At 35.9% G+C, this 27187-nt stretch overlaps 2 protein-coding genes across 2 annotated transcripts in view; both read left to right on the top strand.

The window, feature by feature from the left end:
• The first annotated feature begins 3783 nt into the window (after nt 1-3783).
• LOC131063001 (uncharacterized) overlaps nt 3784-27187 on the top strand; it is a 42459-nt gene continuing 19055 nt past the window's right edge. Inside the window, exon 1 of the mRNA XM_057996750.2 lies at nt 3784-4406. Within this exon, the coding sequence (XP_057852733.1) occupies nt 4083-4406 (324 nt within the window). The 5' untranslated portion in view covers nt 3784-4082. The remainder of the gene's footprint in view (nt 4407-27187) is intronic.
• LOC131063002 (uncharacterized) lies at nt 9110-10312 on the top strand. The gene is made up of 2 exons (XM_057996751.2): nt 9110-9804; nt 9896-10312. The coding sequence occupies exons 1-2, from the start codon at nt 9154-9156 to the stop codon at nt 10274-10276; spliced, it is 1032 nt and encodes a 343-aa protein (XP_057852734.2). The 5' UTR covers nt 9110-9153; the 3' UTR covers nt 10277-10312.

A 27187-nucleotide genomic window follows, 5' to 3' on the forward strand; every position in this document is an offset into this window, starting at 1 on the left:
TTTTGTTGCTTGAAGATTGGGAGAAAATAAGACATTGTGCAACCTAAAGATCATCTTGATGCCTAAACATGCTCTCCATTCTCTTGGCTTATACAACTCAAGGAGGTCCATCAGATAGTCTCCTAAATACCACTTGCTTGCCATCTACCTTGAGTTTAAATTCTATTGTTTGAAAAAATTGTGAGTACTTACCAATGAATATTATCGTTGGATACCCAGTATAACATCTGTATCACCCAACTCCACAACATAAAAATCATTGATGATTGTATAGTCACCAATTGTAATGTTCAATTTTGGTACCTTTGTTGAGCAAGACATTTGGTAATTGTCTGCCACCATCACACTAAATCCTTCATGCTCTACTATTTGAAGTGTTTTTTTGGCGACCAAGGCTGAATCAATAAAGGTATGAGTAGCTCTGCTATCAATTAACATTGCTATCTTTTGTCCTTTCAATACACCACCAACCTTAAAAGGAGTTAAATCTTGGAGTTCTATTCATAGGGGCAATTACACCATCCTTATTTTCTTTAGGTGGAGGCTCCTTTACCTTTAAAGGTTCTTCGTCTATTTCATCTTATTCACTACTTTGATCAGAGTTGTCTTCCTCATCACTATCGGGCACAACCTCGATATAACGAATCTTCCCCTTGCCGAGACATCTATTTATTGGTTCCCAGGGTTCTTTACAAGTAAAAAAAAGTTTCTTCCTCCTTAGCTCTTGTCTAGTTTCTTCATCCATTTTGTTCCTCTTTGGCCATTCCTTTTGGAAAGGTTGTTTTACTTTGTCCTTTTGAAATGATGACCCTTTTGATGGAATTTTGTTCTTTGTTGTAGTTGACTCCATATCCCTAGACTTCTTAATTAATTCTTGAAGTGTACTAGGATTGAGAGCTTTGACCTAAACCCTTAAAGGGTCCATTAGGCCATCCATAAATAGAACAACCAACCTCCTTTTAGAAATGCATATGAAAAGTCTTTGGAAGTTCATGATATATTCATCAATGGTTTCCCATTGCTTTAATTGTGCCAATACATTAAAGTGGAGATTGGGGTCCTTGTTGTCAAACCTTCTTATTAGCTTCTCTATGAACTCTGCATATGAGGCAATTTGTTCATGGCCCATGGTGATCATGCCATGGTGTCACCATTCATGAGCCACCTCATCAAGATGTAGGGCAACACATTTGATTGCTTCATCCTTTGACATTACATTAAGTTGGAAGTATGTGTCAATTTTTTGAACACAAGCATGTGTTGTGGTCTTTCCTGAACCACCAAAGTATGGCAAATTAAGCTTACCAATTTTCCTCCTTAGATCATAGTGATGGTCTCTATTACCCCTATTGGGAAAGTGCCCCATTCTTAGGTCCATGTAGTCTTTAAGGGGCATATCTATTTTCAACCCTCCATCTATCCAATCCTAGCAGAACTAATCTTATAAGTCTACCAATGTAAGTTTATTGCCTTGTTGATGTTCCACTCTACATGGAAAAGTAGGTATCATGGTCTAGAACTGGTTGTAGGAACACGTTGATTTGAGGTTCTATTACTGATTGAATTGTCTTCATTTCCATCGTTGCCTCCATTATTGTCACCTTGGTCATTATTATTATTGCGATTGTTATTAGTATTTATCATGGTTTGAGTCAACATGTCCAATGATTGTGCCATTCGCTGTTGAGTGGTTCATTGTTCTACAATGAATTGATCCATACAATTTGTAATATCTCCTCTATCCCCCTTGTTTATACCTCTTTGTTCACTACTCAAAGATTCAAGATTGTTAGGGTTGTTATTCAATGATGATCCTTGGTGGATACCCAAGATATTGAAGATTATCTAGCCTTTCGGGGCTTGGGTAGGCTTCCATTGTCTTCTTATCTCCCTATTATACCATCTTCTCTCCCTCTCACTCATAAACTTTCATAGGCTGACAAGTTCACCAGATCTGATATTAATATCATAGCCCTTGTGGATCTCTTAGAATTTTTACAATTATTGTGCCAATTATGTTTTTTTTAAGCTCTTACTTGGAATTGGATAGTCGAGGTATTGATGTGTAAGACTTCTACAATTCTTAGATACTTCAAGAACAACTTCAATTATGATTTCTTGTTTCTTGTGCTCTCATTCATCCTAATGATGGATCACAAAGTGCGATCCAAAACGTTGATAAAAAAACTCGCACACAATCACTTCCAGAAGCTTGATACATATAATCTATGGATTGTGGAAATCTCATTTCGTCAACTTTAATTAGATTAAAACAATACTTAATTAGTGAATCTTAGATGAATATGAAGAGTATCATCAAATCGGTAGACATCAATATAACTTTCCTTATGTAATGAAGTCTAATATAAATTCTAATACTCTATCCCAAGAGAGGTCTGATTTGATCTTTGATATAGATTCTAAGTGCTAGTCAAGTAGAGGGTCAATTAAGACTCCTCACAGATAAACAAGACGTTTGCCTAAGGGTGAGTATTATGATGGGCTGGGTTTATGAATTGTATGAGAAAGAATGAAATTTCTGGTCCTTATATAGATTTGATCGTTGTTCTTGAATGATGTCTTATAACCACGTATTTTGAGAAGTTATGATATAATTATACAACAAAATAGTAGATATATTTGAATCACTCTTCCTAAATTATTTCTTTGAAGTCATGCAATCTCCTTGACACTATCTCTAATCATTATACTCTTTGTTCATGCATCCTTAGCCTATTTTACGACTCTCTTGAGTACTCCAAATTTGAAGGGAATATGGTGAGTCCACGATCCTCCCCTTATATACATCAAATGGGCATGAGTGAGAAGTTGTATCTCTCACAACCACGTCCCTTGCAAACAATTTGAATTGTTCATGTCCCTTCACCTAATTGGGTCTCCTCCTTGTTAACTAACAATGTCATTAATTAATTTTGATAGAACTATCTTAGGGCAACGATACTCTTATTCTTGATTGTTTAATATTATAACACGGGTCGATTAGTTTGTTGATTGAATGGAGTTATTTCAATGATGCAACCCACATCAAGATACATTGATCCTTCGTCATTACATCCATTTCAAAAGATTCACGTATATGTTTGACTAACTACATATTTCACTAGCCATTGACCTTTTGTGCCACCTTGAGGCAGGGTGAGATCACCCTCAAGATTAAAAGTCGATATATAAACATCCTTTAAAATCATTAGAAGTCATCAAAGAAAGTAGAAGATAGTTTGGGATGACAATGTATTGTAATATCTTTTGAATTTTATTACGTGTTCATTTGTAATCACATTGTTGAGCCCTAACATGTTGGAAGCCCATCGTGACAAATTGTAGTCTTGTTATGACTATGAATAGATGAATATCATATTGTTATTTTGCTGTTCCATTGACTTTGTTGCGTGTTTGTGCAATTGATTGGATCACCTTTGTTGAACCCTCTAGCCATGACTACTTAATTTCAAGTGTTCTATTGTACAAATTGACAAATAATAATAATAAAAATTTAGAAGATTAAATATTAAACATGAAAATGTGAGATTTAAAAAAAAGAAGACGAAAATGTCACACAACTTGAAACACTCAATCACGTGTGATTTAATTGAAAAATGATAGTTTAATAAAAAAAATTGAATTATTTTTATCATGATAAAAATCATATTAAATGACATGTACACAATTGAAACAAATTCATACAACAAAACCAACTAAAACTAGAGTGTACATATAACTTACCCAAATCAGGCATACAAATTAATAAGCCTAATGCTTTTGTCCGTTTAGGACTGAAAAGTTTTTCTTCCTTGCAATGAAGGGAATCTTCAAGGATTGTGGCTTAAGTTTTCTTCCTTGCAAAGGAAACATTCATGGACTCAAATTCTGTTGGTCGTTTTGGCATGCGATTGATTAAGTAAACGGAGATACCGTTGCTAAAATTAACAAAATCAATTTTGTCCTTTCCCATTACTTTACGGTTTGAGGTTTTTTGCTTACACAGCAGTGCATTGAAACTGCAGCACCTGCGTCTGAATTCTGATTCCTGTCATGAGGTTTCTTCCCCTTATCATTTAACAATGACGCTTCCCTCTGAAGTATTAGGTGCCCAATTGAATTCGGCAGAGAATGAAAAAGAGGCGGCAGTGAGGCGGTTGAGGGAGGCGGAGGCGAGCTTAAGAGAGGCGATACAGGAGCTGCAGAAGCAGCAGGGTCAGGGGCAGGGGGAAGGGCAGGGTCAAGATCCTCTCTGTGCGCATGCCGACTCTTGCGTGGCCAATGCAATCGGGAATTTGTGCCAGAGCTTTCTCTTGGCGTATGGCGTCAGGGTGGGGATCGGGATTCTTCTCAGGGCCTTTAAGCTGGCCAAGAGGCAGTCATACCGATCAATTCTTGACTTGAAGGTCAGCTCCTATTTCTGTTACTCATCAAACTTGTCATATTTAGGATTTATATAATTCTCTTCGGATTACTATACATATGCTTTTAAGGAAAAAGGGTTTATTCCGAGAAGAAAAGGGTAAATTCTGAGATTTGTAATAGCTTCACTCTTTTTTAGTTCTTGATTTATATAATTGTAAATTTCCTTTGTTAGAAAAACTTCTAGAGATATCCATTCTGTAAAAGTCACCTATTTGCAACTGCCCCCATCCTGCAGTTGGGTCATTCCATGGACTTGCACCTAGCCTTTTTTGTTGGGGTATGCTGAGTGGACGCTATATTGTACCCAATTTCAAAGCACAGTCTTATTACCTGAGATTTGAACCTTGCGTTCCGCCTTAAAAAACCTGGTGATTTACCACTTCAGCATATCCTGTTCAAGCTTGTGGTGACTGCATTGATTGCATGAACTTGATTGAAAAAGATTTTTTTCTCCTAAATTGGCATGAAAATAGCCGTGGCATATTTTATCTGGGCGTTGCACAATGGATTTAAATTCTTATTTTGAATAATTTGGCATTTTTTAATAGATTGGGTGCTTATTTTTTTTAGTTACCAAAAACATGGGATCCCTTTTCTTTTGGACAGTATATTGGTGCTTTCTCCATCTGCCGAGTTCAAGTGCTCTAACAACTGTGGACTTTAGTTCTTAACATGTCCAATTTTTTTCAAAACTCTCCTTTACATAAAGCAAAATATTCTAGCTCTTGGCAATTCCCCTATAAGCTATCTGCAGATATGATTCTAGAAAGAGTCCTAGCGCTCATTTGCAACTATTGGAATTGCAGACAGCCTTTACTAAATAATTCAAATAACCACATACATTTTACCGTGCACATGATCTGTTTCCTTGAAGCTCATTTGCAATTAATATCTATTCTGATAACTTTTCATTTATCAGTTGACATATGAATATGTGAACTGAAATCAACGATGTTGTCTTGTCTGGAGACAAAAATAATGAATATTGGGATTGCCCTTACTTAACCATTTTCAAACATTAACGTTCAAGACTGTATATATGTTTAACTCCATACCTCAACAATTTTGTAAAATGAGAGTGCTTGCACTGAAATATACCAGCGTAGGAAATAGTGCAGAAGCTCACAATAGCTAATATGGCAATCTCTAATCTAACTTCCAGATTAAAATATCAATTCAGATAAACTAGAAATTCAGAATATTTGACCACAGACAAACAATCGGTCCTTCATTCATGAATTCATTTTGTTACAGTCTTGCAAGTGAAAATATTTGATTGTATTACCTGTAGTCCCAGACTCAGAAATTCATATATAAGAGGGGTAACATAGATTCATACTGTTTATTCTCCCTATGCTATTCACTGCTGGTTACTGGGTTGATTGTAGATTGCAAGCTTGCATTGTAAGGCGCAAGGACTGTGGACTTGGTTCGCTATGATCCTGGGAGAGTCATTGTGAGCTCGGCCCGATCCACGTTCCATGCCCAGACAGAAGCTGTGTGAGTTATCTCTGCACTTCTGCCTTTATTGGTGCTTCCTTGTGATGCTACACTCGAGAAACAAGTGCCTCCTTGTATAGACTTCGATGAAGTTGAGGTCGCACTGTTAGAAGCCTGCATGTACCTGAGTGAGATTTGATGCTTATAGACTTGCTGCCGTCAGGGGCACGCAGCAAGGATATGCCTGTCCGCCCCTTCTACAGGTGTTGCCTCAATATGCAACTGCTTCGGTGATTAATATTGCATGATGAGAACGGATTAAATCGACAAAGATTAGTCAAGCACGGTTTTGTGTCCTACCTGACCAGAACTCTTGCGTTGGCGTCCAAAAGCTTTATGCATTCATTTAATGCAAACTGAGATGAATTCTTCGATGCCTTTTCCCACCATCAGCACACAAATAAATACTAATTCCAACTAAGTCGGCCACAAAAGAGATAACCGCCATAAGCAACAGGTCGGCCTCAAGAGCCGATTTTATTAAAATTATTAATAATTATCATTTATTTATAATTTCAATTTATTATTTATTTAATTAAAATTCTTAGCAAATTAACTGGGTGTTATCTAACACCACCGGTGTGTTATGAAGGCCGACCAACCACTAAATCAGGTCATCATAGTCCTCCCATTCTAAAATTGCTTGCCCTCAAGCAATTTCAGGCTGGGATGCTCAAAAATCTCAACCCCCTCCTACGTTGTATCTTCAAGGGGAAGACCTTTCCATTTCACCAAATACTCAGGAATCACTTTATTTCTCAATCTCTTTTCCCTCACATCCAACACTGTTTCAGGTTCTAGGATCAGTTTGTCAGATCTAAGTTACTGGTACGTCACCTTTTTCCCCCAAATCCTGGTACGGTACGTATCCGATTCAGATTCGACTTGGAATCCCTGTGGATTCGGACAGGGTTCTGTTTTTTCCCTCCTGAAATGAATCTGCTTTTTGAGTCACGAATCCCGACGCATCCGCTGTCGACGTGGCGATTCCATTGGGTTTTTTACACGAATCCGCGTCGTGCACGAATTTCAAGGGGTTTTTACTGCCTTTTCACGAGATGTAATCGCGTCGAATAAGTTTTAAAATTTAAACCCTAAATGCAGTGAAAACGGCAAGCGTGAGGGTACGAAGAAGGTGCAGTGAAAACCGAAAGGTGAAAACGCGAGGGCATAGAGAAGGCACGCAACGTCGACATAGAGAAGGTCCGAAGGCGTGACGGGAGAAGGTTAGAAGGCGTTATGAGAGGCACGACGGGAGGCAATACGGGAGATGCAACGACCAGCACGACGGGAGGCGCGGCGGGAAGCTATACTACCAGCACGACGGGAGGCGTGGCGGGAGGCAATACGACCAGCACAACCAGTGACGACACAGGGGCTAAGGAGGTAAGAAATAAAATAATTTAACTCTTTTCTATAGTTTGTTAATTGTTTTCAAATGTTTGTTTATTTTAATTTGTTTGTTAAAAACTTAAATGTTAAAATCATATTTGTCTATTTTAATTTTTAATTTGTATGTTTTTATTTAAAAATTTAAAATCATATTATAAAATTAGTAGTCTATTTTCATATTTAAATATATATAAATAATAAAATTATTTTGGCATTTTGCTAGTTAAAATATGAATATTCATATTTAAAATTAAAATAATAGTAAATAGTAAATAGTAAAATACAAATCAAAATTAAATATAATTTTTTGTATTATTATTTAATTTATTTTAAATAGGTATATTTTAATTAGTTGTGTAATTTAGTCTTTAGAAGTTTGTACTTTGTAAATATTTAAATGTTGTAAAAGGTTACTTTCATAATTATAATAATTTCACTTTCATTTTAAATTAAATTTAAATATTTAACATTTATAATCTATTGTTTAATATTAAATTTTAATAATTATTTTTCAATTTGTTGTAGAAATCATAATGACAACGATTGCTAGCTCTATTCCGCAATGAACTTTCAAAATCGACCCAAATTCACCTTTATGGAAATATGTCAAAATAACAGGCCAAGTAAAAGGTGGTGGAACATTTAATTGGATATGCAACTTCTGCAATGTGAAAAAAACTAGCTCCTACAGTCCTGTCAAAGCCCATTTTTGTGCCATTCCCCAACAAGGAATCAAAGCATGTCTAGGAAAGGATGGAAATGGAATGTCACCTCAAGAAATAGCAGGATATATTAGAGAGCAAGAGGAAGCAAATGCAAGAGTTGGTCGTGCCTCAAACCATCCTTTGTTGACAGGAAGAAGTAGATCAAAGAGGCCCCCTACTTGTCCATCTTATAGTAATTTTCCCGATATTGTGGTAGAGAGCCACCCATTCTTGGACCCAATTAGTGAAGAACCTGTTATTGTGAAGAGAAGCATGGGACCATTAGAGAGAGCATTTCAGAATGATGCTAGAGAGATTGCAGATCAATCCGTTGGAAGATGTCTATATGCAAACGATTTGTCATTTAATGTGGTACGATCACCATATTGGCAGGATATGTTGAGAAAGGTAAATGAGGCTCCACAAGGGTACACAGGGCCTGGTTATGAGAAGGTGCGTAGCACCTTATTGGCAAAGGAGGTAAAAAACATAGACAATGCATTGGCTCCCATTAGAAATTCATGGAAACAAACAGGTGTGTCCATCATTTCAGATGGATGGAAGGATACCAAAAATCGGCCATTAATTAATGTAATTGCAATGTGCCCTAAAGGGGCAATGTTTATGAAAGCTGTGGATTGTGAGGGACAGGTGAAGGATGCACAATTTATTGCTAACATCCTTATACAATGCATTCAGGATGTGGGACCTCAAAATGTTGTCCAAGTAATAACTGACAATGCAAAGAATTGTAGAGTTGCAGGTATGTTGATTGAGACACGGTTTGAACACATATTTTGGACACCTTGTGCTGTCCACTCTGTCAACCTCATGCTACAAAAGATGGGCAGGAAAATACATTGGATCAAACAAATTTATGCTGAGGCTAAAGAGATCCAAATGTTCATCACAAACCATAACATGTCACATGCCATTTTCAGATCATTTTCATAGTTGGAGTTGCTAAAGGTAATTGAAACACTTCAATTTTTAAAATCTACATTTCACTTTGTTAATCATTATTTTTATTTTTTTTAATCATGTCTTCTTTGTATTCTAAATTTTATTTTTAATTTTTGAATAGGTTGCTGAGACTCGATTTGCATCCAACACAATCGTCTTGAGGCGACTTATGAAGGTGCGGGAGCCACTTGCTAGCATGGTAATTAGTCAAAGTTGGTCCCTATGGAGGCAATCCAATACTGAAAGGGCAACAAATGTAAAGCACATGATCCTAGATGACACTTGGTGGGATCGAGTGGAATATCTTTTGAGTTTCACTGAGCCCATCATGAGTATGATCCGTTATATTGACATCGATCACCCATGTTTGGGAGAGGTATATGATGGCATTGACTTGATGATTGAGAAAATGAAAGCCATCATCAATGCAAAAGAGCAAGATCCCGAAGAAACTTTCTTCAAAGAGGTTCAGACAATTTGTGTTGAGTGGTGGAACAAAATGACCACACCACTACATCTTCTTGCATTTGCATTGACTCCCAAATTTTATAGTGATGAAATGCTTGCTAAGCCATCAAGGGCACCACCATATAGAGATTCAGAAGTCAGTGAAGGGTGTAGGACAGCACTTACTAAACTCTTCCCCGATTCTGAAATGGAGGATTTAATGACAAGTGAGTTTGCTGATTTTGTAGCCTCCAATGGTCAAAGTGTTTCTGCTCTCCGTGACAAGTATAAAAAGGATTCTCATGCTTGGTGGTACCTCAATGGCCATACATCACCAAACCTTCAAACTCTTGCAATCAAAGTTTTATTGCAAGTAAGTTTCTTAATTTTTATTGGTCTCTAAATTTATATTTTTTACTATTTTATAATTGTCGCCCTCTCACTTTGTGTCAATTATTCAATAGGTTGCTAGTCCCTCTTCATCTGAGCGAAATTGGAGCACATACTCCTTTATCCACTCAGTGAAACGCAACCGACTGGCAGCAAGTAAGGCGGAAGAGCTCGTTTATGTGCATTCAAACTTGCGCCTTCTTACTCATAAACAAAATGAGTACAAGGATGGGAGCACAAAGTTTTGGGATGTAGATCCAGAGCAAACTGATTTGGATTTTTCAGCTGCCACACAATCTTTACTTTCTGGGGAGTCTGATAGCCAATTTGCTGCTAGTGCAAGTGGCAGTGAGGCTGCATGTGGTTCCTGTACTCTACCTACATCATCTAATGTCAATGATGATGTTGATGTTGATCTTCCTAGTGACCCATATGATGCTATTGCTGATTATTAGTTGTGTTATTTTATTGTTGAACCAATGAACAATGAATTCGATATCTATCATAACATTCAAAGTTTGACAAATGGATATTTCATATTTCATATTAGATTAGACTTATAGTAAATTTGTAATTTTGTTATAGTTATATGAATCATATATGATAGTTCCAAGTTTTGTTTAGCATATGGATGATATGTGGGATTCTAAATTTAATTTTTGTTTCTACTTATTTATTAGATTGCATATATGTATATATTTATGATTTTTACATTTTTTTTGTACGGACGTACCCATACGTACCCAACCTCCCCCCAAAATTTGCCGTACCAGCGTACCGTACCCACGTACCCGTACCCGTACCGGCAACTTTCATTTTGTCTTCATCATCAAGTGGTGGTAACTCTTGGGAAGGAGTAATCTGCTGTCCAAGGATCTTTTTGAAATGTGAAACGTGGAATATATTATGAATTCTGCTGTTAGCTGGAAGTTCTAGCTCATAGGCTACCTCACCAATCTTCCTCAATACCGTGTAGGGTCCATAAAAATGTGGCTTCAGCTTCTTAGCTCCACTCCTTTGATGGACGATTGCGTATAAGGCTGCAACCTCAAAAACACCATCTCACCACCATTAAAATCCCTCTTAGTTCTGTGTCTATCCGCATACATCTTTTGCTGATTTTGGGCCTGCTGCAAGTTTTAATGGAGAGATTTTAAGATATCAATAGTTTTGCTGTACCACATCTTTTTCTCTTTTTACTTTACTATCCATAAGGATTAAATCCACAAATGAAGTAGCATCATAATCATAAAGTGCCTTAAAGGGAACCATACCAATTGACATGTGATGAGTTGTGTTGTCGCAATGTTCCCCTAAATGCAACTGTCTAATCGAAGCTGTTTGCTGTCCTCTAACATAGTTCCTTGAGTAGCCATCGATTCATTTGTACACAATCTCCGTTTGCCTATCAATTTGTGGATGATATCTAGTGCTTGGTGCCAATTTGCTACCCGCCAATCGAAAGGGTTCTTGCCAAAACAAACTGAGAAATCTGCTGTCCCTGTCACTTATAACGTTCTTTGGCAAACCATGAACAACCAAATAGATGCAATCTTTACTTTGTACCTTAGGCAACCCGATGATGAAATCCATGATATGCTCTTCATTTCTAATTAGGAATAGGTAGGGGCTGCAATAGGGCAGCTGGAAAAACATGCTTCGTTTTGTTTTGTTGACATTCCATACATTCTCTAACATGCCACTACACATCGTCCTTAAGCCTTTTCCATGAAAAATGTTCTCTCACTTGCTTGTATGTCTTGTAGAAGCCTGAATGACCAGCAAGTGGTGTGTCATACATCCTTTCAAAATCCTCTCCATCTTAGATTCAGATATGAGATACACTCGATCTTTTTAAAGAATGAGCTCATCTACTATCTTAAACTTATTATCTTGCAATTTCCCTTCCAAATATCATTAGCAAATGAATTCTTAACATACTCAACTATTATTAAAGCCTTCCAATCAACAGATATATCAGTTATAGAATAAAGATAAGGCTTCCTACAGAGGCATCAACCGCCATATTATTAATGGTTTCCAGTACAAGATGGTTTCCAACCATTACATTTTTGGTTATGACGAAAAGAATGCAATGTTACAGCCAAGGTATGGAAAATATCTCTTGGTTTAATATTGTGTGTAAGAGGTATCACATGTGGAGATCACTAAGTGCAAACATTCCAGCATATTTAGTGTGGTTGGGGGAAAGATTTGGGGCAATGTATAATTGCCACAGCCACCTTCTAGACTACATCTAATTTGATCCAAATCATCTTGCAAGTCATAAAGCCTAGGACATCATGGTAAGAATCTTTGGATTCCAAGGTAAACATTATAACATCAATCTAGAAGAGGTAAGAATAATTGTTGGCATGCATGGGTTACATTTCTTTGATAGGTACATTATAGAGATGAAGTTTAATGAGATGGAAAGTAAGCACAATGATTCTAAAGGTTCGTTGAATGATTTAATGGTTGGATTTTTTTTTGTGATCTTGAAACACAATTAAAAGAAACAAAGAAAGCAAAAAGAACATTTAGAACTAGAACCCCAACAAATTATCAAAAGGGTTGTAAAACTAAAGCAATTAGTGCCTTGGACCCAATTTCATTCTAAGGAATCTCCTCCTAATCAACAGAAGAAGATTTTTCCTATTGCAAGAAAGACTAATGATAGTTGAGACTTGAAACAAACTTAGAAGAGAAAATCTTTGCTTCCTATGCAAGGAATCTTGGGATCCAAGCCGCAAGTGTCGGAGCAAAGGAGCAATGACATTAGAAAAGAAGCTGTGAAAATCTGATGTATAATCAGAAAATAAGGTGAAATATGAGGAAGTAAACACATAAAGGCCAGAAGTTGAAGTAAAGGTTTCAACAATTACTACTGATGGTAAGCAAGTTAGAAAAATTGACATTGACAAGGAATTCAAAATGATGAATGTAGAAGATGAAAGATGATTGTTCATCATTAGGCTGATATGTATGGGTTGAATAGAAAATTGATTTCCCATCTAATTATAAGAATAATTTTCAAAATTTCCACTAGGTTGTAGATAACTCACTGTTTGAAATGGATGCACAAAGCTTTGTCCTCTGGGATAACAAACAGAACAGCATATTTTCAAGAACACTGTCTGATTTGTTCTATAATCAGTTAAAGGAAAACAATGCAGCTCAACAAAGAATACATTACTCAATCTCAGAATAGAGGATTCGATCTCAACATCAACTATCAACATAACCACAATGATAAACACATCCGTCTGATTCATGGCTGGGATGGAGTTTGCAGAGTTCCCTCCAACCATACTATGACTTAGTATGCTGAAGGAAGTCTGCAACTGATCCTCCTTTCAATGGTTATACAATTCATGTTCACAACAAAATGCTGATTTGCAGAATAATCATCAACTATGCGTATCCAAGCATGTATCTTTCAGAATTTAGCAACATCAAATGATAAAGGCATGTTACAGAACGACATTTTAAACAGAGCAGAGTAACATCTCTTGCTTGGAAAATGACAAAAGAGAAATACGCCTCAAGACTCCCACGGCTTGAGACAACTGGCTCAGCTTCTGTCCCAAACAACAACTACCCACGCAGAATTAAATCCACAACACACCAAGACCCACCCCAACACAATGATAACTGAACAGCTTCGAAAACTAGTGCTTCACAATGCAGAGATTTACAGTATCACCAATAGCAATACGACCACAACAAATGTTTCCTGAAAGAGCAGTATCACCAAGCTGAAAGCTCAAAGTTTACACAGAATAACATTACAATACTCCCAGATTAGAACATCAACCCCCACAGCATCATCGAATGCCATATAAATAACAATGAACTTGCTATCAAGCGCTTGCCAAGCACCGGCATCTTTAACCAAAATGTTCAACAGTTACAAGAATGCTTGGTCACCACCACGTCCACCATCGGTGGTCTTTAACATGAAGCACAATACATTATGCAACGCTATATATATATGTATGTATGTATATGTGTGTATGAAATATATATGCATACACGTATATATATATATATGTCCTCAATAAGCCATAATCAAAAGAGAGAGAGACATTAATAAAATAAAATATCCATCACAACAAAAGAATAGACTCAGACTTGGGATAACCAACTACTTGACGGAACAAGGGTGACAAACTGACTCAGGGTTGACATCAATAGGGTGATATGAACCTTACTCTACCAAGGCCGAGATGCTCAAGATGTACGTCCGATTAACTGGACCCAAGACTTATTGGCAATGCTCATTTCTAATATCTGCAACCCTCTCTTTGATGATACACTCCCTCCCTTTCGAGGGTAGTACACATCCTGCATCCACTTGTTTGCATGAAAAGAAATTGGTTAGTCAGATCTTAACCAATAATAACTTTAAAAAAATGAAACCTCAATTAACAAAATTATTTCTTCAATCATTTCCTACTCATTAAGAGTTTTTCATCCCTATGAGACAATAAATACTATCCTATTTATCCAATCATAATGACATAATAGCAATCATAATTCCAAAGTTAGGAAAGAGGGATGTAACAAATGTATAATTGCTACAGCCACCTTCTAGACCACATACAATTTGATCCAAATCATCTTGCAAGTCATAAAGCCTAGGACATCATGGTAAGAATCTTTGGATTCCAAGGTAAACATTGTAACATCAATCTAGAAGAGGTAAGAATAATTGTTGGCATGCATGGGTTACATTTCTTTGATAGGTACACTATAGAGATGAAGTTCAATGAGATGGAAAGTAAGCACAATGGTTCTAAAGGTTCATTGAATGATTTAATGGGTGGAATTTTTTTATGTGATCTTGAAACACAAGGAAAAGAAACAAAGAAAGGAAAAAGAACATTTAGAACTAGAACCCCAACAAATTATCAAAAGGGTTGTAAAACTAAAGCAGTTAGTGCCTTGGACCCAATTTCATTCTAAGGAATCTCCTCCTAATCAACAGAAGAAGATTTCTCCTATTGCAAGAAAGACTAATGATAGTCGAGACTCGAAACAAACTTAGAAGATAAAATCTTTGCTTCCTATAAAAGGAATCTTGGGATCCAAGCCGCAAGTGTTGGAGCAAAGGAGCAATGACATTAGAAAAGAAGTTGGGAAAATCTGATGTATAATCAGAAATTAAGGTGAAATATGAGGAAGTAAACACATCAAGGCCACAAGTTGAAGTAAAGGTTTCAACAGTTACTACTGATGGTAAGCAAGTTAGAAAAATTGTCATTGACAAGGAATTCAAAATGATTAATGTAGAAGATGAAAGATGATTGTTCAGCATTAGGCCAATATGGATGGGTTGAATAGAAAATTGATTTCCCATCTAATTATAAGAATAATTTTCAAAATTTCCACTAGGTTGTAGATAAGTCACTGTTTGAAATGGATGCAAAAAGCTTTGTCCACTGGGATAAAACACTTTTTTTGAATTAAAGGCAAAAACATATCCTAGTTCAAGTTCGGTAACTTGTGATACTATTAGTATAGTGCAGTGGAAGTTGAATTGTGAAACGGTTCTTTGTAAAGAACAACCCTTAGGAACGTTAGAAGTTGCAAGGAGAGAACAATTAGTAGAGCTGGATATGACTCGGGGAGTTTTGCAAGGCAATATGATAGTCAAACAAGGTTGTTTGAGGACAAGAAAGACATAGTTGTTAAGGAACCACATCAACTAGAATTAGCAACTGATAGACAGTTAGCGAAATACACTACATCATTCGAAACATTCATAGTACTTCCAAGATTGATTTGGGATTCTAGTAACTCCAAAAAGATTCAGTCAAGTGGAGAAGAAATTCTTTAGCAATCTAGTTGTGATTGCTTAAGGACAAGCAATCTTGGGAAGGGTGGATTGTAATGCCCCTTCCTTTCTCATGCGATTCCCTTAAGCAAGGACAACAAAATGGAGAATAATTAGTATTATTAAAAAATTGAGATTTAATGAAGTTTAGTTTTAATGAAAGTCAAAAGGCATGCAGATGAAGAGTTATGTCCATTCAAGAAAAAGGGTATATAAAGAAGATCAGTCAATGAGAAGGGGACATCAATTTGTGAAGACATATTATGTAATGTCCCCATTTGAGAATTTCCTTAATTTAATCCTGGGATAACAATTTTGCCTTAGAATGAGAGTTATTATATATTAATAAATATAATTTTATGAAAACTGAATATCTTTTATTATAATATTTAACTTAAAGATTTAATAATGATTCCAAAGATTGAACTTATCTTGATTCATTGTCTGGTCTTTTCTAAACAACTTCAATCGTTTCTGATGAAGTCAATCCTACTATCATAGGATATGGACCCGCCCAGTATTGCAGTTCATATCCTCTTCATTAAATACTATAAACTGGATGGTCATCATTGACGTGTTGTAGCTAACTTTCTTTACACGACATGCTTAATATTATTGTTGCCTTGGAATAACCTTTGTCTTCTTGTTTCTGTAATTCATAATCGTTTCTGTGCATATCCAATTATATTTACTGACCCTTGTTCGTGAATGCTTCTGCTGCTCACGAAAATGATTGATGGTCGCTGCTCTTACCCACCGTTGTTATAGCGGTAACTAAAAATATCAATCCGGATGTTGTGCCCTTTTCAGGCAATCGTAATTATGAATGATTATGATCAATGCTTATCCCAATTTATATACTTCAGAGTAGTTCTTCTATAACATAAACTTCTGCTCTACCAAAAGAGATCCAAATCTGAAAATAAGAAATTAAAGTCTTCAAGTGTCCTTCTCCTATTTCTGGAAAGATTTCTTTTATACCTTAATTATTATCTCTATAGGATTATATGATACGATGCTACTTTAAATGATTTCCTTATTAGTTAATTTGGGAGTATTATCATTGTCTAATGCTGGGGGACAATCTCTGATGCAGGCAGTCTTTCTGACACCAGTAGTCTGTGTTTATTATGTTGATATGCTTGTGCAATTTAGAATGCTGCTGCTATGTCTGATGTAGTTGATTAACTCTTGCAACAAGGTGTTGTTTCTGATCTTCCTTTGTAGATATGTGACCAATAATACCCAATATGGCAAGTGCTCATATGGTAGATCCAAATATGGATAAAGGAGATACAGGCTTCCTCTGATTACAACTGATATATTCATAACTTAGAGGGTTGCCTCCAAATTGGAAATTGATAAGATCGTGCACACGATGTTGTGCCAATGTCAATGACATTGCTCACTAGGGGCACTAATCTGATTGCTAGCTCTGACTTTTAAATAAAATATGGATAAAAGAAGAGATAAGTTTTCAGTTCATAATCCCCTGAATGGATGTGTTATTCACTATATATATATATATATAAATATCTTTGAAGGGCGATGTTTCTTGGGGTCACGTTCCTTCACAATCAATCATTCCTTCTCTTAATTGATAGTCATTTATTATCTCCTGATTATTCTCTGTTCTAAATCACTTTCATATTATCTCTCCTATTGCTGGCATGGTAATTATTAATGTGTACTCCGTCATACTTCTTGGGACTTAATCAATATAATGTAATCCTTGCTATTCCCTATCATACCTATTCCTTCCCTTTAACCGCCTCTTGTCATAAATACCGATTAATGCTTCTAAATCGCACCTTTCCATCATTATCGGTTAAGTGTTCTAATTGCTGTTATTGTTTGTAATTGCTTCCTTAATTGTTTCACTCCAAGAATCATACAAATGAGTCTGTTATGCAAATTGCACTACTTCACACATATAATCGTAGCCTTCTCATAATCACTTCTTTCCACTTATCATTATCGTTGCCTTATGAATAATGATTGCTTCATCTTCTAATTTCTCTAATCGCATCACTTTGATATTAATCGCTGATTTGTTATTTTCTTATAAACATCGCTATCCTGGATTATTGTTTATTGTGATGATCGCTGGCTCTTATATTATCGTGGATCATGGAATGTCGTCTAACAAGGAATTACTGTACAGAATAATGAGAGACCTATACAGTTCCGTTTGTCCATAGAATTATCGGCGATGAGTAAATGTTGTTGATTCTTTGCTCATTGATATATTATTATTATTGTTACATTGTCGCGTCTTTTATTTGTTTGATTGCTGCTTCTTCTAATACCCGCCTAGTATTGACGTCTCCTCTGTCTGATGATATGTCTTTATCACTGCTTTTGATCGCTTATACATTGACCAGTATACTAATAACTCCGCTGCTGTATAATCTTCATCGCGGTTTGATATAGAGCTTGTCGGCTTCCCAGTAGATCACTATGTTGCTTGTAGCCATTATTCCATATGGATGATCCTTGGTTGCTTGTGAGTCTTAATTCCAATGGATGAACTCATCCGTCTTCTAATATTAAAATGTTTTTGCTCTTTTACTTCACCGATACGATTGAATATGGTATTAGTTGATGATTTCTCTCGCTATGATGTATATTAGTTTTGGTTTATCAATATGAGTCTGTTTCCACTCCATCGACGGCTTGGGAAAGATTCACGGCTTAGGACAAGCTGAGATCAAAATCACCCATCACTATCACATGTTTCCGTAACATTTCATATATGATACAAATCTTTCATCAGCTTTGCTGATATGATCAACAAGGGTATATAATACCTTATAATTGATTATCATTTCTGCAATTTTGTCTCTTTTATAGACTTAACAAAATTGAGGAATACTAGCGATGTAATGTCCGATTTCAGGAACATTACATATTATATATATTTTTCCTTTTGAATTATTTTGGCAATCCAAGGATGAAACCCCTCAAACCCAAGGATGAAACCCCTCAAAAATCAGAATTTTAAGGATGAAAACCCTTAATTTCTCTTGTCAATTTAGTGGATGAAAATCCCTAATTTAGACAGAAATTTAGAAAAATTTCAAGACATTTATACAAGTGAGGAAGCTGTGAATTGGAAGAAAGATTACGGCAGAATATAAGTATAATAATTTCAAATTTGAATTAAAGCTTTAAATCCGAATTTTATAATTATCAAAATTACAAGTTAAATTAATATTTATAATTGATTATGCAAGTACTATTGTGGGTGTGGAATATTTTTTTAAGACAAAAGAAGGAATTTTAAAAAAAGGGACATTACATATCATGACCCTTATTAGGTTTAATATTACCTAATCCTTAATTTATATACCAGTAATCTGTTTAATTTGTTTAATTTATAGTCTTTAGTCTATTTTAATCTTAATATATATAATCTAGGTACACTAAATCTTTGTACATGGTTAAAATATGTATATATTTATGATTTTTTATATGCTTTTTGTATGGATGAACCCAAAATGAACCCAACCCCAAGATTTTTTGCTAGTCCATATTAGAATACTTGAAAGTTGAACCCAAACTCGAATCCAGATCGATAACATGGCTTTTGTGGTTTTGAGCATTCTTTTTTTGTGTCCTTGGTGTTTCAGGTATTGAAGAATCTTATGCCTTTGCCTAGCATATTGGTGGAATCAAAGAGAATAATAAAATCTCCTTTTCCTTGTTTGTGGAGCCATTTGGTACCATTAACTAGGTGGTCTAATTGTGACAAGAGCATGATTGCCGCAGAAGCAATCTTCTTTTTTTTAGCTTTCTTTTGGATTTTGGAAGTTTAGATTGGGGTTTCCCCACAATCATCTCCTTTCATGACATCCTTACCACAACACATGGGTGATTGCTCAAAATCAATTTTGCATGGAAACAAATATGGTATCGAATATGGATATGATATTTTCAAGATCCCTTGATATAAGTACAACTAGATATGACAATTATATAAATATACACATCTTCAACTATTTACATATTAACTTTAAAAATATTAATATATGTAGTTTACATTTTACAATATTTGTTTTGTTATATATTTCATATTTGCTTCTTTGGTGAGATATATGCACACATACATATACAAATATGTGTGCGTATAATTTTTTTTAATAGTTATTTTGCAAAATTTGAATGTTTTTTGTAATCCCTTAATTGCATATGGTACCAGGCACTGTGTTTCCATGTCCAGATGTATCGGATATGGCATTAGATGGTGTGGTTCCCTATATTCAAATGTATTGGTTAAAATACGAGATTGTGTGGCTCCATATCCAAATATATACAATGTGGCCCAAGTATAGCCTTGTTTATGGATATGTCTAGATATGGTATTCATGTTGTATCTAGGAGTATTGTATCCATGTATATGTTATCTAGATAGGGGAGAACTCTCTCTCTCTCTCTCCCCCCACACACACACGCATGCGTGCGCACACACACACACGCATGTATACATACATAAATATTTAATATGCATACTATACATACATATAATTTTTTGCAAATTTTGGTTGTTTTTCTTAAACCCTATACTAGATACAATACTAGATGGTGTGGTCTTGTTCGCAAATGCATTGGATAGGGCCCAAATATAGGCGTTTTTATGGATATGTTTAGATATGGTGTTTTTATGGATACATCTATATATGGTGTTTTTATGGGTACATTTAGATGTTGTATAGATATTATATCCATGTACTTCAGAGTATCATATCTGTATTGAGTATCCATACACGAATATGCGCATCTAGATAGGGCAGGATAAATATCAGATAACTCTACTCAAAATTGCTTATGGTTGAGTGTTGAGCAGTCCTGGTATTATCTAGTCCACACTCATTGATTGGGGTGCAAGAACGTTGAAGTGATTCCCAAGCTTTTTGAGGTACAAATATGGCATGTTTAGTATGTTCTAGTTTGCTTGTGAACTATAGTCATTGATCTAGGGGGATCAGGTCTCTTCCAATTTTACTAAGCTGATTTTATATTTGATCAAATTTCTATCTTTCGGGTTGGTCTTGTATGGTATAGTTTATTTTGCCTCAGGTTGTAGAGCACTCAGTCGGAAGGGCATGTACAACAAATGACTCGTGCAAGTGATACTTTTTAAGGGCCGGTCTCTTCCTGCACTTGAAACACATGAGAAAAAGAGAGAACCATGGATGATTAACACATGATGTAATTGTACTTAATTAGCTAGGGTATAGGATGACTATGTGCGACATTGGTATTTGATCAAACCTGCACCTTAGGGAGATTGTTACAGCTGTCAGAAACCTCCACTATGAAACTACCTTTCTATGGCCAGATCCATAAACGGTCATAAATACTGCATTTAACTGGTGTTAGGTAGTTCATTAGTTCATACTCTACATCTTAATGATAATGTTGCCTCTCATTGTGCCTATGAAGATAGGTTGTTAATTTTTCCCGGTGAATTGAATACAATGTAAGTGATACTTACCCTACAAACAAGATTCCTTGTGTAATGTCCCTTTTATTTTTTTCCTTATTTATCCCGAGTATAATGAGATTTAACTCATAATAAAACTTGCAGAGTCAAATATCAATAATAATTTTTTGATTTTATTACTAACTTAATGGTTGCTGTAAAATTAAATTTTTATTGTTTTGGACACTTAGAAATCAGCTTAGATTTAGGTCCAATATTTGTTCTTATAGAATTATTGAATTACTTGAAGTCTACAGCAGTTTAACTCAATGGAACCCTTTTAGAAAATAACTTGAAATCCACTTGAGTCAGCATTTTCCATCTACTAACTTTGCAAGGAAAAGAAAAGGGCTTTTATCCTTTAATTGTCAAGCCTAGAGGGGTTTAATCCTCAGGCTGTTAGAACACGATTTTTGCTCCACAGGAGATAGAATCAAATATTTAAAAATGTCTTCATTGGTCCTCTCCATCTTCTTTGCTTGGCTTCTTTTATACCCCGTTCTTCCAGAAGACACTACCCTTCCTTTGTCTTTTAGCAACAATTAATTGTAATTAACCTTTTGTCTTTTCTCCTTAAAACAGGAGTTGCTTTTTAGACCCATGATTTTGTTTAAACTGTGTTTTCTTTTATAAAACATCTTAATGAATGGTAAGATGGAGCCTTTGGATAGTGATCAGTAGGAAATAGAAACCCAGCATTCTATAGAAAAAAGCCATCCTTAATAAAATTAAAGAAGGGATATTATGGTTCGCCCTTCCCAAAGTGGCTTGTCCTCAAGCAATTGTGAATTAGCATTTTGAAGAACTTCCTCACTTTCCCATGTAGCATCTTCTTTAGGAAGATTTTTCCATTGAACTAGATATTCCATTATTTTATTTCTTAGTTTGCTTTCTTTTAAATTTGTAATGGCCTTGGAAATGAAGATTAACTTCCTTCATCATCCGATGGGGGTATCTCTAATGAAGGAATGATTTGACTTCCTAAAGATTTTTTTTAAACAAGAGACATAAAATACATAATGAATCTTACTATTTCTGGCAATTCTAATTCATACCCTAACTCATTGTTTGATTCTATAAGAGCCGTAGAACCTTTGTTTCAATTCCTTTGCTTTTAGGGAGGATTGCCTAGAAGGTTGTAGCCTCAAGAAAACCATATCCCCTACTTTGAATGTTCTCTCAGTTCAATGCTAATCTGCACATATTTTTTGCTGATTTTGTACTCTTTGTAGGTTCTCTTTGAGTGATCCTAGAATTTCTTGGCTTTGCTTAACTAGATCTTTTGCCCTTGGTACTCTACTTTGTGATAACCAAATCCACAAATCATATCTCAAAATTGCTTATGGTTGGGTGTTGAGCACTCCTAGTATTATCTAGTCCACACTCATTGATTAGGGATGCAAGAACGTTGTTAAAGTGATTCCCAAGATTCTTGAGGTACAAATGTGGCATGTTTAGTATGTTCTAGTTTGTTTGTAATTATAGCCATTTATCTAGGGGCATCAGGTCTCTTCCAATTTTACTAAGCTGATTTTATATTTGATCAAATTTTACTATCTCATATCTTTCATCATGGATTTTCCCTTCCAAATTGCCCATGGCAAATGTGTCTTTCCCACATTCTATTATTATGTTAGATTTCCAATCAAGATATGTTTGTGATAATGAACATAAGTAGGGCCATCTTGATGGAGCATGAGCTACCACATTATTGTTACCTTTGACATAGGCGTGAAGCTCGCTTACTTTTTTTTGTTGCATGTTGTTAAGATCTCTTTGGTTAAGAAAAAAATTTGAACTATTGTGGTCTATTTTGACCACAAACCTTCCACAAACTAGATATTGTCTAAATTTGTCTAGGGCATGTGTAATGCCCCGCCAGAAACCCTAAAGGAATAACATCACAATCTATGCTACTAAGGGTGAAATAATTTTTTTTAAAAAAGAACAAGTGCTTGAATTAAACCATAGCACATCTAATAACACAGCGGAAGTCTAACTCTTGAATTTCCTAAGGGTCACCAACTATTATTACTTCGTAAATTATATTAACACCACGGAAAAACCTACTGTTCAGCTTTATAGGAAAATTAAACGTTTAAGATAAAGTTTCCACAATGAAAGAATTTCAAAGTACTCCCAAACAATCATTTAATATATACAAAAGAATTAAGTAACTGAAATAGCATACATTACAATGTTTCTTTGCTTACAATATTCGAAAATACATGTTTTCAAAAAAATTACATCATGAGTTAAAATGTTACAAAATGAAAGTTACATAAAGTTTCGATTCAAGACCTCAAGTTTTCAACTGAACAATGGTTACGAACAAGAGCTGGTACATGAACCACGAACCAAGAACCTCAGCGAAGTCCTTCATCGCCTGAAGATACATTCCAGTACATCCGATGGGAAGTGACACTACCACCCGACCATGTGATTCCGAAAAGGAACCACCCCACCGTGCTGGAGATAGTAGATAACCCTCAAGCAAGCAAAATAAGACAAGAACGAAAGGACTACAAGACTCCACACACAACCATGTGACTCAACTCACAAAACACTAGTGACTCTAAGGAGAAAGTGTCATCGCATGTCTTACGGTGGATACCATGGTACAACCTCCATAGGTCTTGACCCCCATCCTGGGTTATCCTGGTAACCTCTCCCGAACCTCCGATTCCAACTAAGTCTCATGCGGACCCTACCAATCCTTTCATGAAGACAAGGTGGTAAGTTTGCCATTCCAGGCCTTCTCGCTACATTATGAGCCTTGTACTAGCACTCACCTATGTGCAAGGCACATTATTTTATTTAACATTTATTCTATCCTCCCCTAATCATTTATTAGGTTATCACTTTCTTAACCAACTTCCGACAGGTTATCCTGTCACCACTTCGGGCATGGCCCCCGCTCGAAAGCCACTCTCTCTCTTAGGACACTACAGGATAGTTCTCTCTACGGAACTCTATGGCAACACAGACAACCATACCTAATCCTGACATACCACAGGTGAAAGATACATAATTACTAACCTAAGATTGACCATTTGGACCAACTCACAATGGCTCAATTCCTTAAGGTTATACATCTATATATCTGGCCAAAACATAGTAACACAGGGCATAATGACCACATACTCAATGTACGATAAAATTTGGACTTGACTGCAACACCCATTTAAACAAGGCAATCTTCCTTAATAACATCAAAACACATAAATAACTTGCAAAAGCATAAACTTTGCCATTTGGTTGAGAAAAGAGATAATTTAACCTGAGACACTAAGGATAGTTTAGACGGCATAAACTCAGAATTTAATACCTTACAAAATGATTAAGAAATCAATTACTCTTTGTTAACTATTATAGGGAAGCAACATTATATTATGGCAACCTTGATAATTTCCTAATTCCACTTGAACCATAATTTAGGACAAAAGTAGATATATTTATTTCTTCATTAAAGTCTTATAAGAAGACATAGTACATTTCTCAACTTATAATAGATAGAAAGATGTCTTTATTTCTTGACACTAGAAGGGATACGACCCGTTACATCACTCTTCCGGAGAAGACGGAGAAGTGCACTCATCAGACTCTATAGGATCTAAAGGAGTATAACCTTCAGATTCGCTTTCACTCAGGGGAAAATACCCCACAGATTCATTATCGCTTAAGGGGGTATACCCCTCCGACGAGTCAAAACTTATAACTATCGGCCTTACTGGCGAGCATTCTAGCTCAAGCTCTTTTCCTTTTTCAACAGTAATTTCTTTTATTGGACATTGAATAGGATCTTCTCCTATCTCTTTGCTCTCTTCAGGAGCTGGGTTCACCTCAGTAGGGATGTCAACCAAGACAGGCTTGACAGGTGTCAGAGAATCTTTCTTGACTTTCAGACTATGGGCATATCTAGCTACGGATTTCTGAGCTGTCTGTTTGACACGCACCATTTCTGTAACGTTTCAAACAATAAGCCATTACATCCCAGACTCTCCTAGAGCAACGTCTAATAAATCTTAATAACTAGGTTTTGAACGAAAACATAAAATTTCTTTTATATAATAACTAGTGTGCAATATGTTCTAAAACAAGATTCCAGTACTATAGCTACAATGTAATTACTCTTAATATCCTAACTCAAACAATAAAAGATACTTCACCGTAACTATAACATAAGCAAGATCTTAATCATTACTTATAACTAAGACTTTGTAAATAATAATGAACCCAAACCCAAAGAAATTCCTGACCTTTTGCAAAGTTAACACGAATGCAAGACCTCAACGCCCTTCTGCCAAATGATAGCGCGCCTTGCGTACGAACCTTATCTTCAATCTGCTTTCAAAACTCTATCACCAAAACCAACTCTCTTTGATTCTTCCTAAAATATTCTCTTTATCTCTCTATTTTACTCTATCTTTCTCCTCTATTCTAATTCTTTCCTCTCGAGTACACCGTCCTTCCTTCGATGCAAAAATGAATTCCCTTCCCACTTCCTTACTCCCCACCTCTATTTATACTAGAATTACCCATGACTTCACCTACGTCTAAGGCTCGGTTATGGAGTTTGATGAGGAGTCTTTTAATGGATTACTTTCAGTTTCATCTTCACTTAATCTCCACTCTTCAGTTATACGCCAAAAATCGTGGTAGACTGATACAAAGGATGGAAGGATCGACAAGTTACAAGCAACTGTCAAACACGTAAGTGTTTGTCATGGGCGAGATAATAGTCCTCGCTGCCAAGTCGCCTTACTCTTATGTCACGTATGCCTCGCATTAAACTTACCACTCGGTGTCCCTTCCTACATAGTCGCTATTATCGCCATGAGGAGTTGGTTCAATACAAACTGTCTTTACTATGCCTCCACCGCATTCACCAACGTGGAGTTTGGTTCCATCGCGAAGGAGGAGTGGCGGTTTAGTGTGTTGAACAACGAGAGGGGTGGGGGGTGTCATTGTTTGCTGCGTTGGCGTGACCAAAGGAAGAGAGGAAGCGTGCGAGCTATGAGGGAGGAGGGTGGTTGGTGGTAATACCGACCCCTCCCTTTATTGAGGGGGGTGGTCGATATTACTATCGACCACCCTATATATTATATATTAGTTTACACTATAACCCCTGCCACCACCTTTTAAATAAAATTTGTTTTATTTGTTTAATTATAATTTCTTTATTATATTTTAATAATTAATTAATGACCTCTATTTAAACATTCAACCCTTAATCCCTCCTTAGCAAATTTAAATATATATTTTGATTTTCCAATATTTATAATTAACGGCTTTTCATATGTATATTCAAACAATTGATTTAGATATATATATTACATGTTCGAAAAGTATATTATATGTGACATTTGAATAATTCTAATTTTATATACATGTATGTTCTCAACATAATAGTTCGAATTGGCGATATTATCTAATGATAGTTCAATCACTTAATCTTTATTCAAATAACTACCTATAATTGACAATCGCCCCCCGTGTATATAATGTCTATACATATTTTCAAACGATCGAGTCGCAATTATTGAACTAACATGCTGATGAGATTCATATCTACTTATACCAAGATATTAACTCATCCTTTGTAAACAACATTAAGTCGCTAGATCACTTAACTCTTTTTTTTTTAAATATCAAACTACTTATCACTCATATAGACGAAATAAACGTAACAATTATAAATAACATGCAATAATTAAAATCACTTAAACACGCAAACTGAGCAAACATCAAGCGACTTCTCATAAATGTCAACCAACCAAATATGAAGACTGAACAATCGACAAAACGACTAACTGACGACACTCACCCGAGTGTAACTGAATGAGAATAGGGTCAACTACTATCTCCTTTACTTCCATCGGAAAATATAAGGCACGCTCAGACCTGTGTAGCCAGGTGGAGATGTTACCCCGTACCTACCCGGTACTTGTACCTGCAATATCCTGCATCACCGAACCACACATGCATATATACCATATATAAAACACGACATACACACCGATGAAGGAGAATCGCGACGTT

The sequence above is a fragment of the Cryptomeria japonica genome, chromosome 2 (genome assembly GCF_030272615.1).
Source record: "Cryptomeria japonica chromosome 2, Sugi_1.0, whole genome shotgun sequence".
NCBI classification, from domain to species: Eukaryota; Viridiplantae; Streptophyta; class Pinopsida; order Cupressales; family Cupressaceae; genus Cryptomeria; species Cryptomeria japonica.

Excerpts from the sequence above, each read along its gene's own strand:
- LOC131063002 (XM_057996751.2), top strand. The coding sequence starts at position 9,154 with ATGAAGGTGCGGGAGCCACTTGCTAGCATGGTAATTAGTCAAAGTTGG. Across the intron at positions 9,805-9,895 it reads CAATCAAAGTTTTATTGCAA|GTTGCTAGTCCCTCTTCATC; the intron begins GTAAGTTTCTTA and ends ATTATTCAATAG.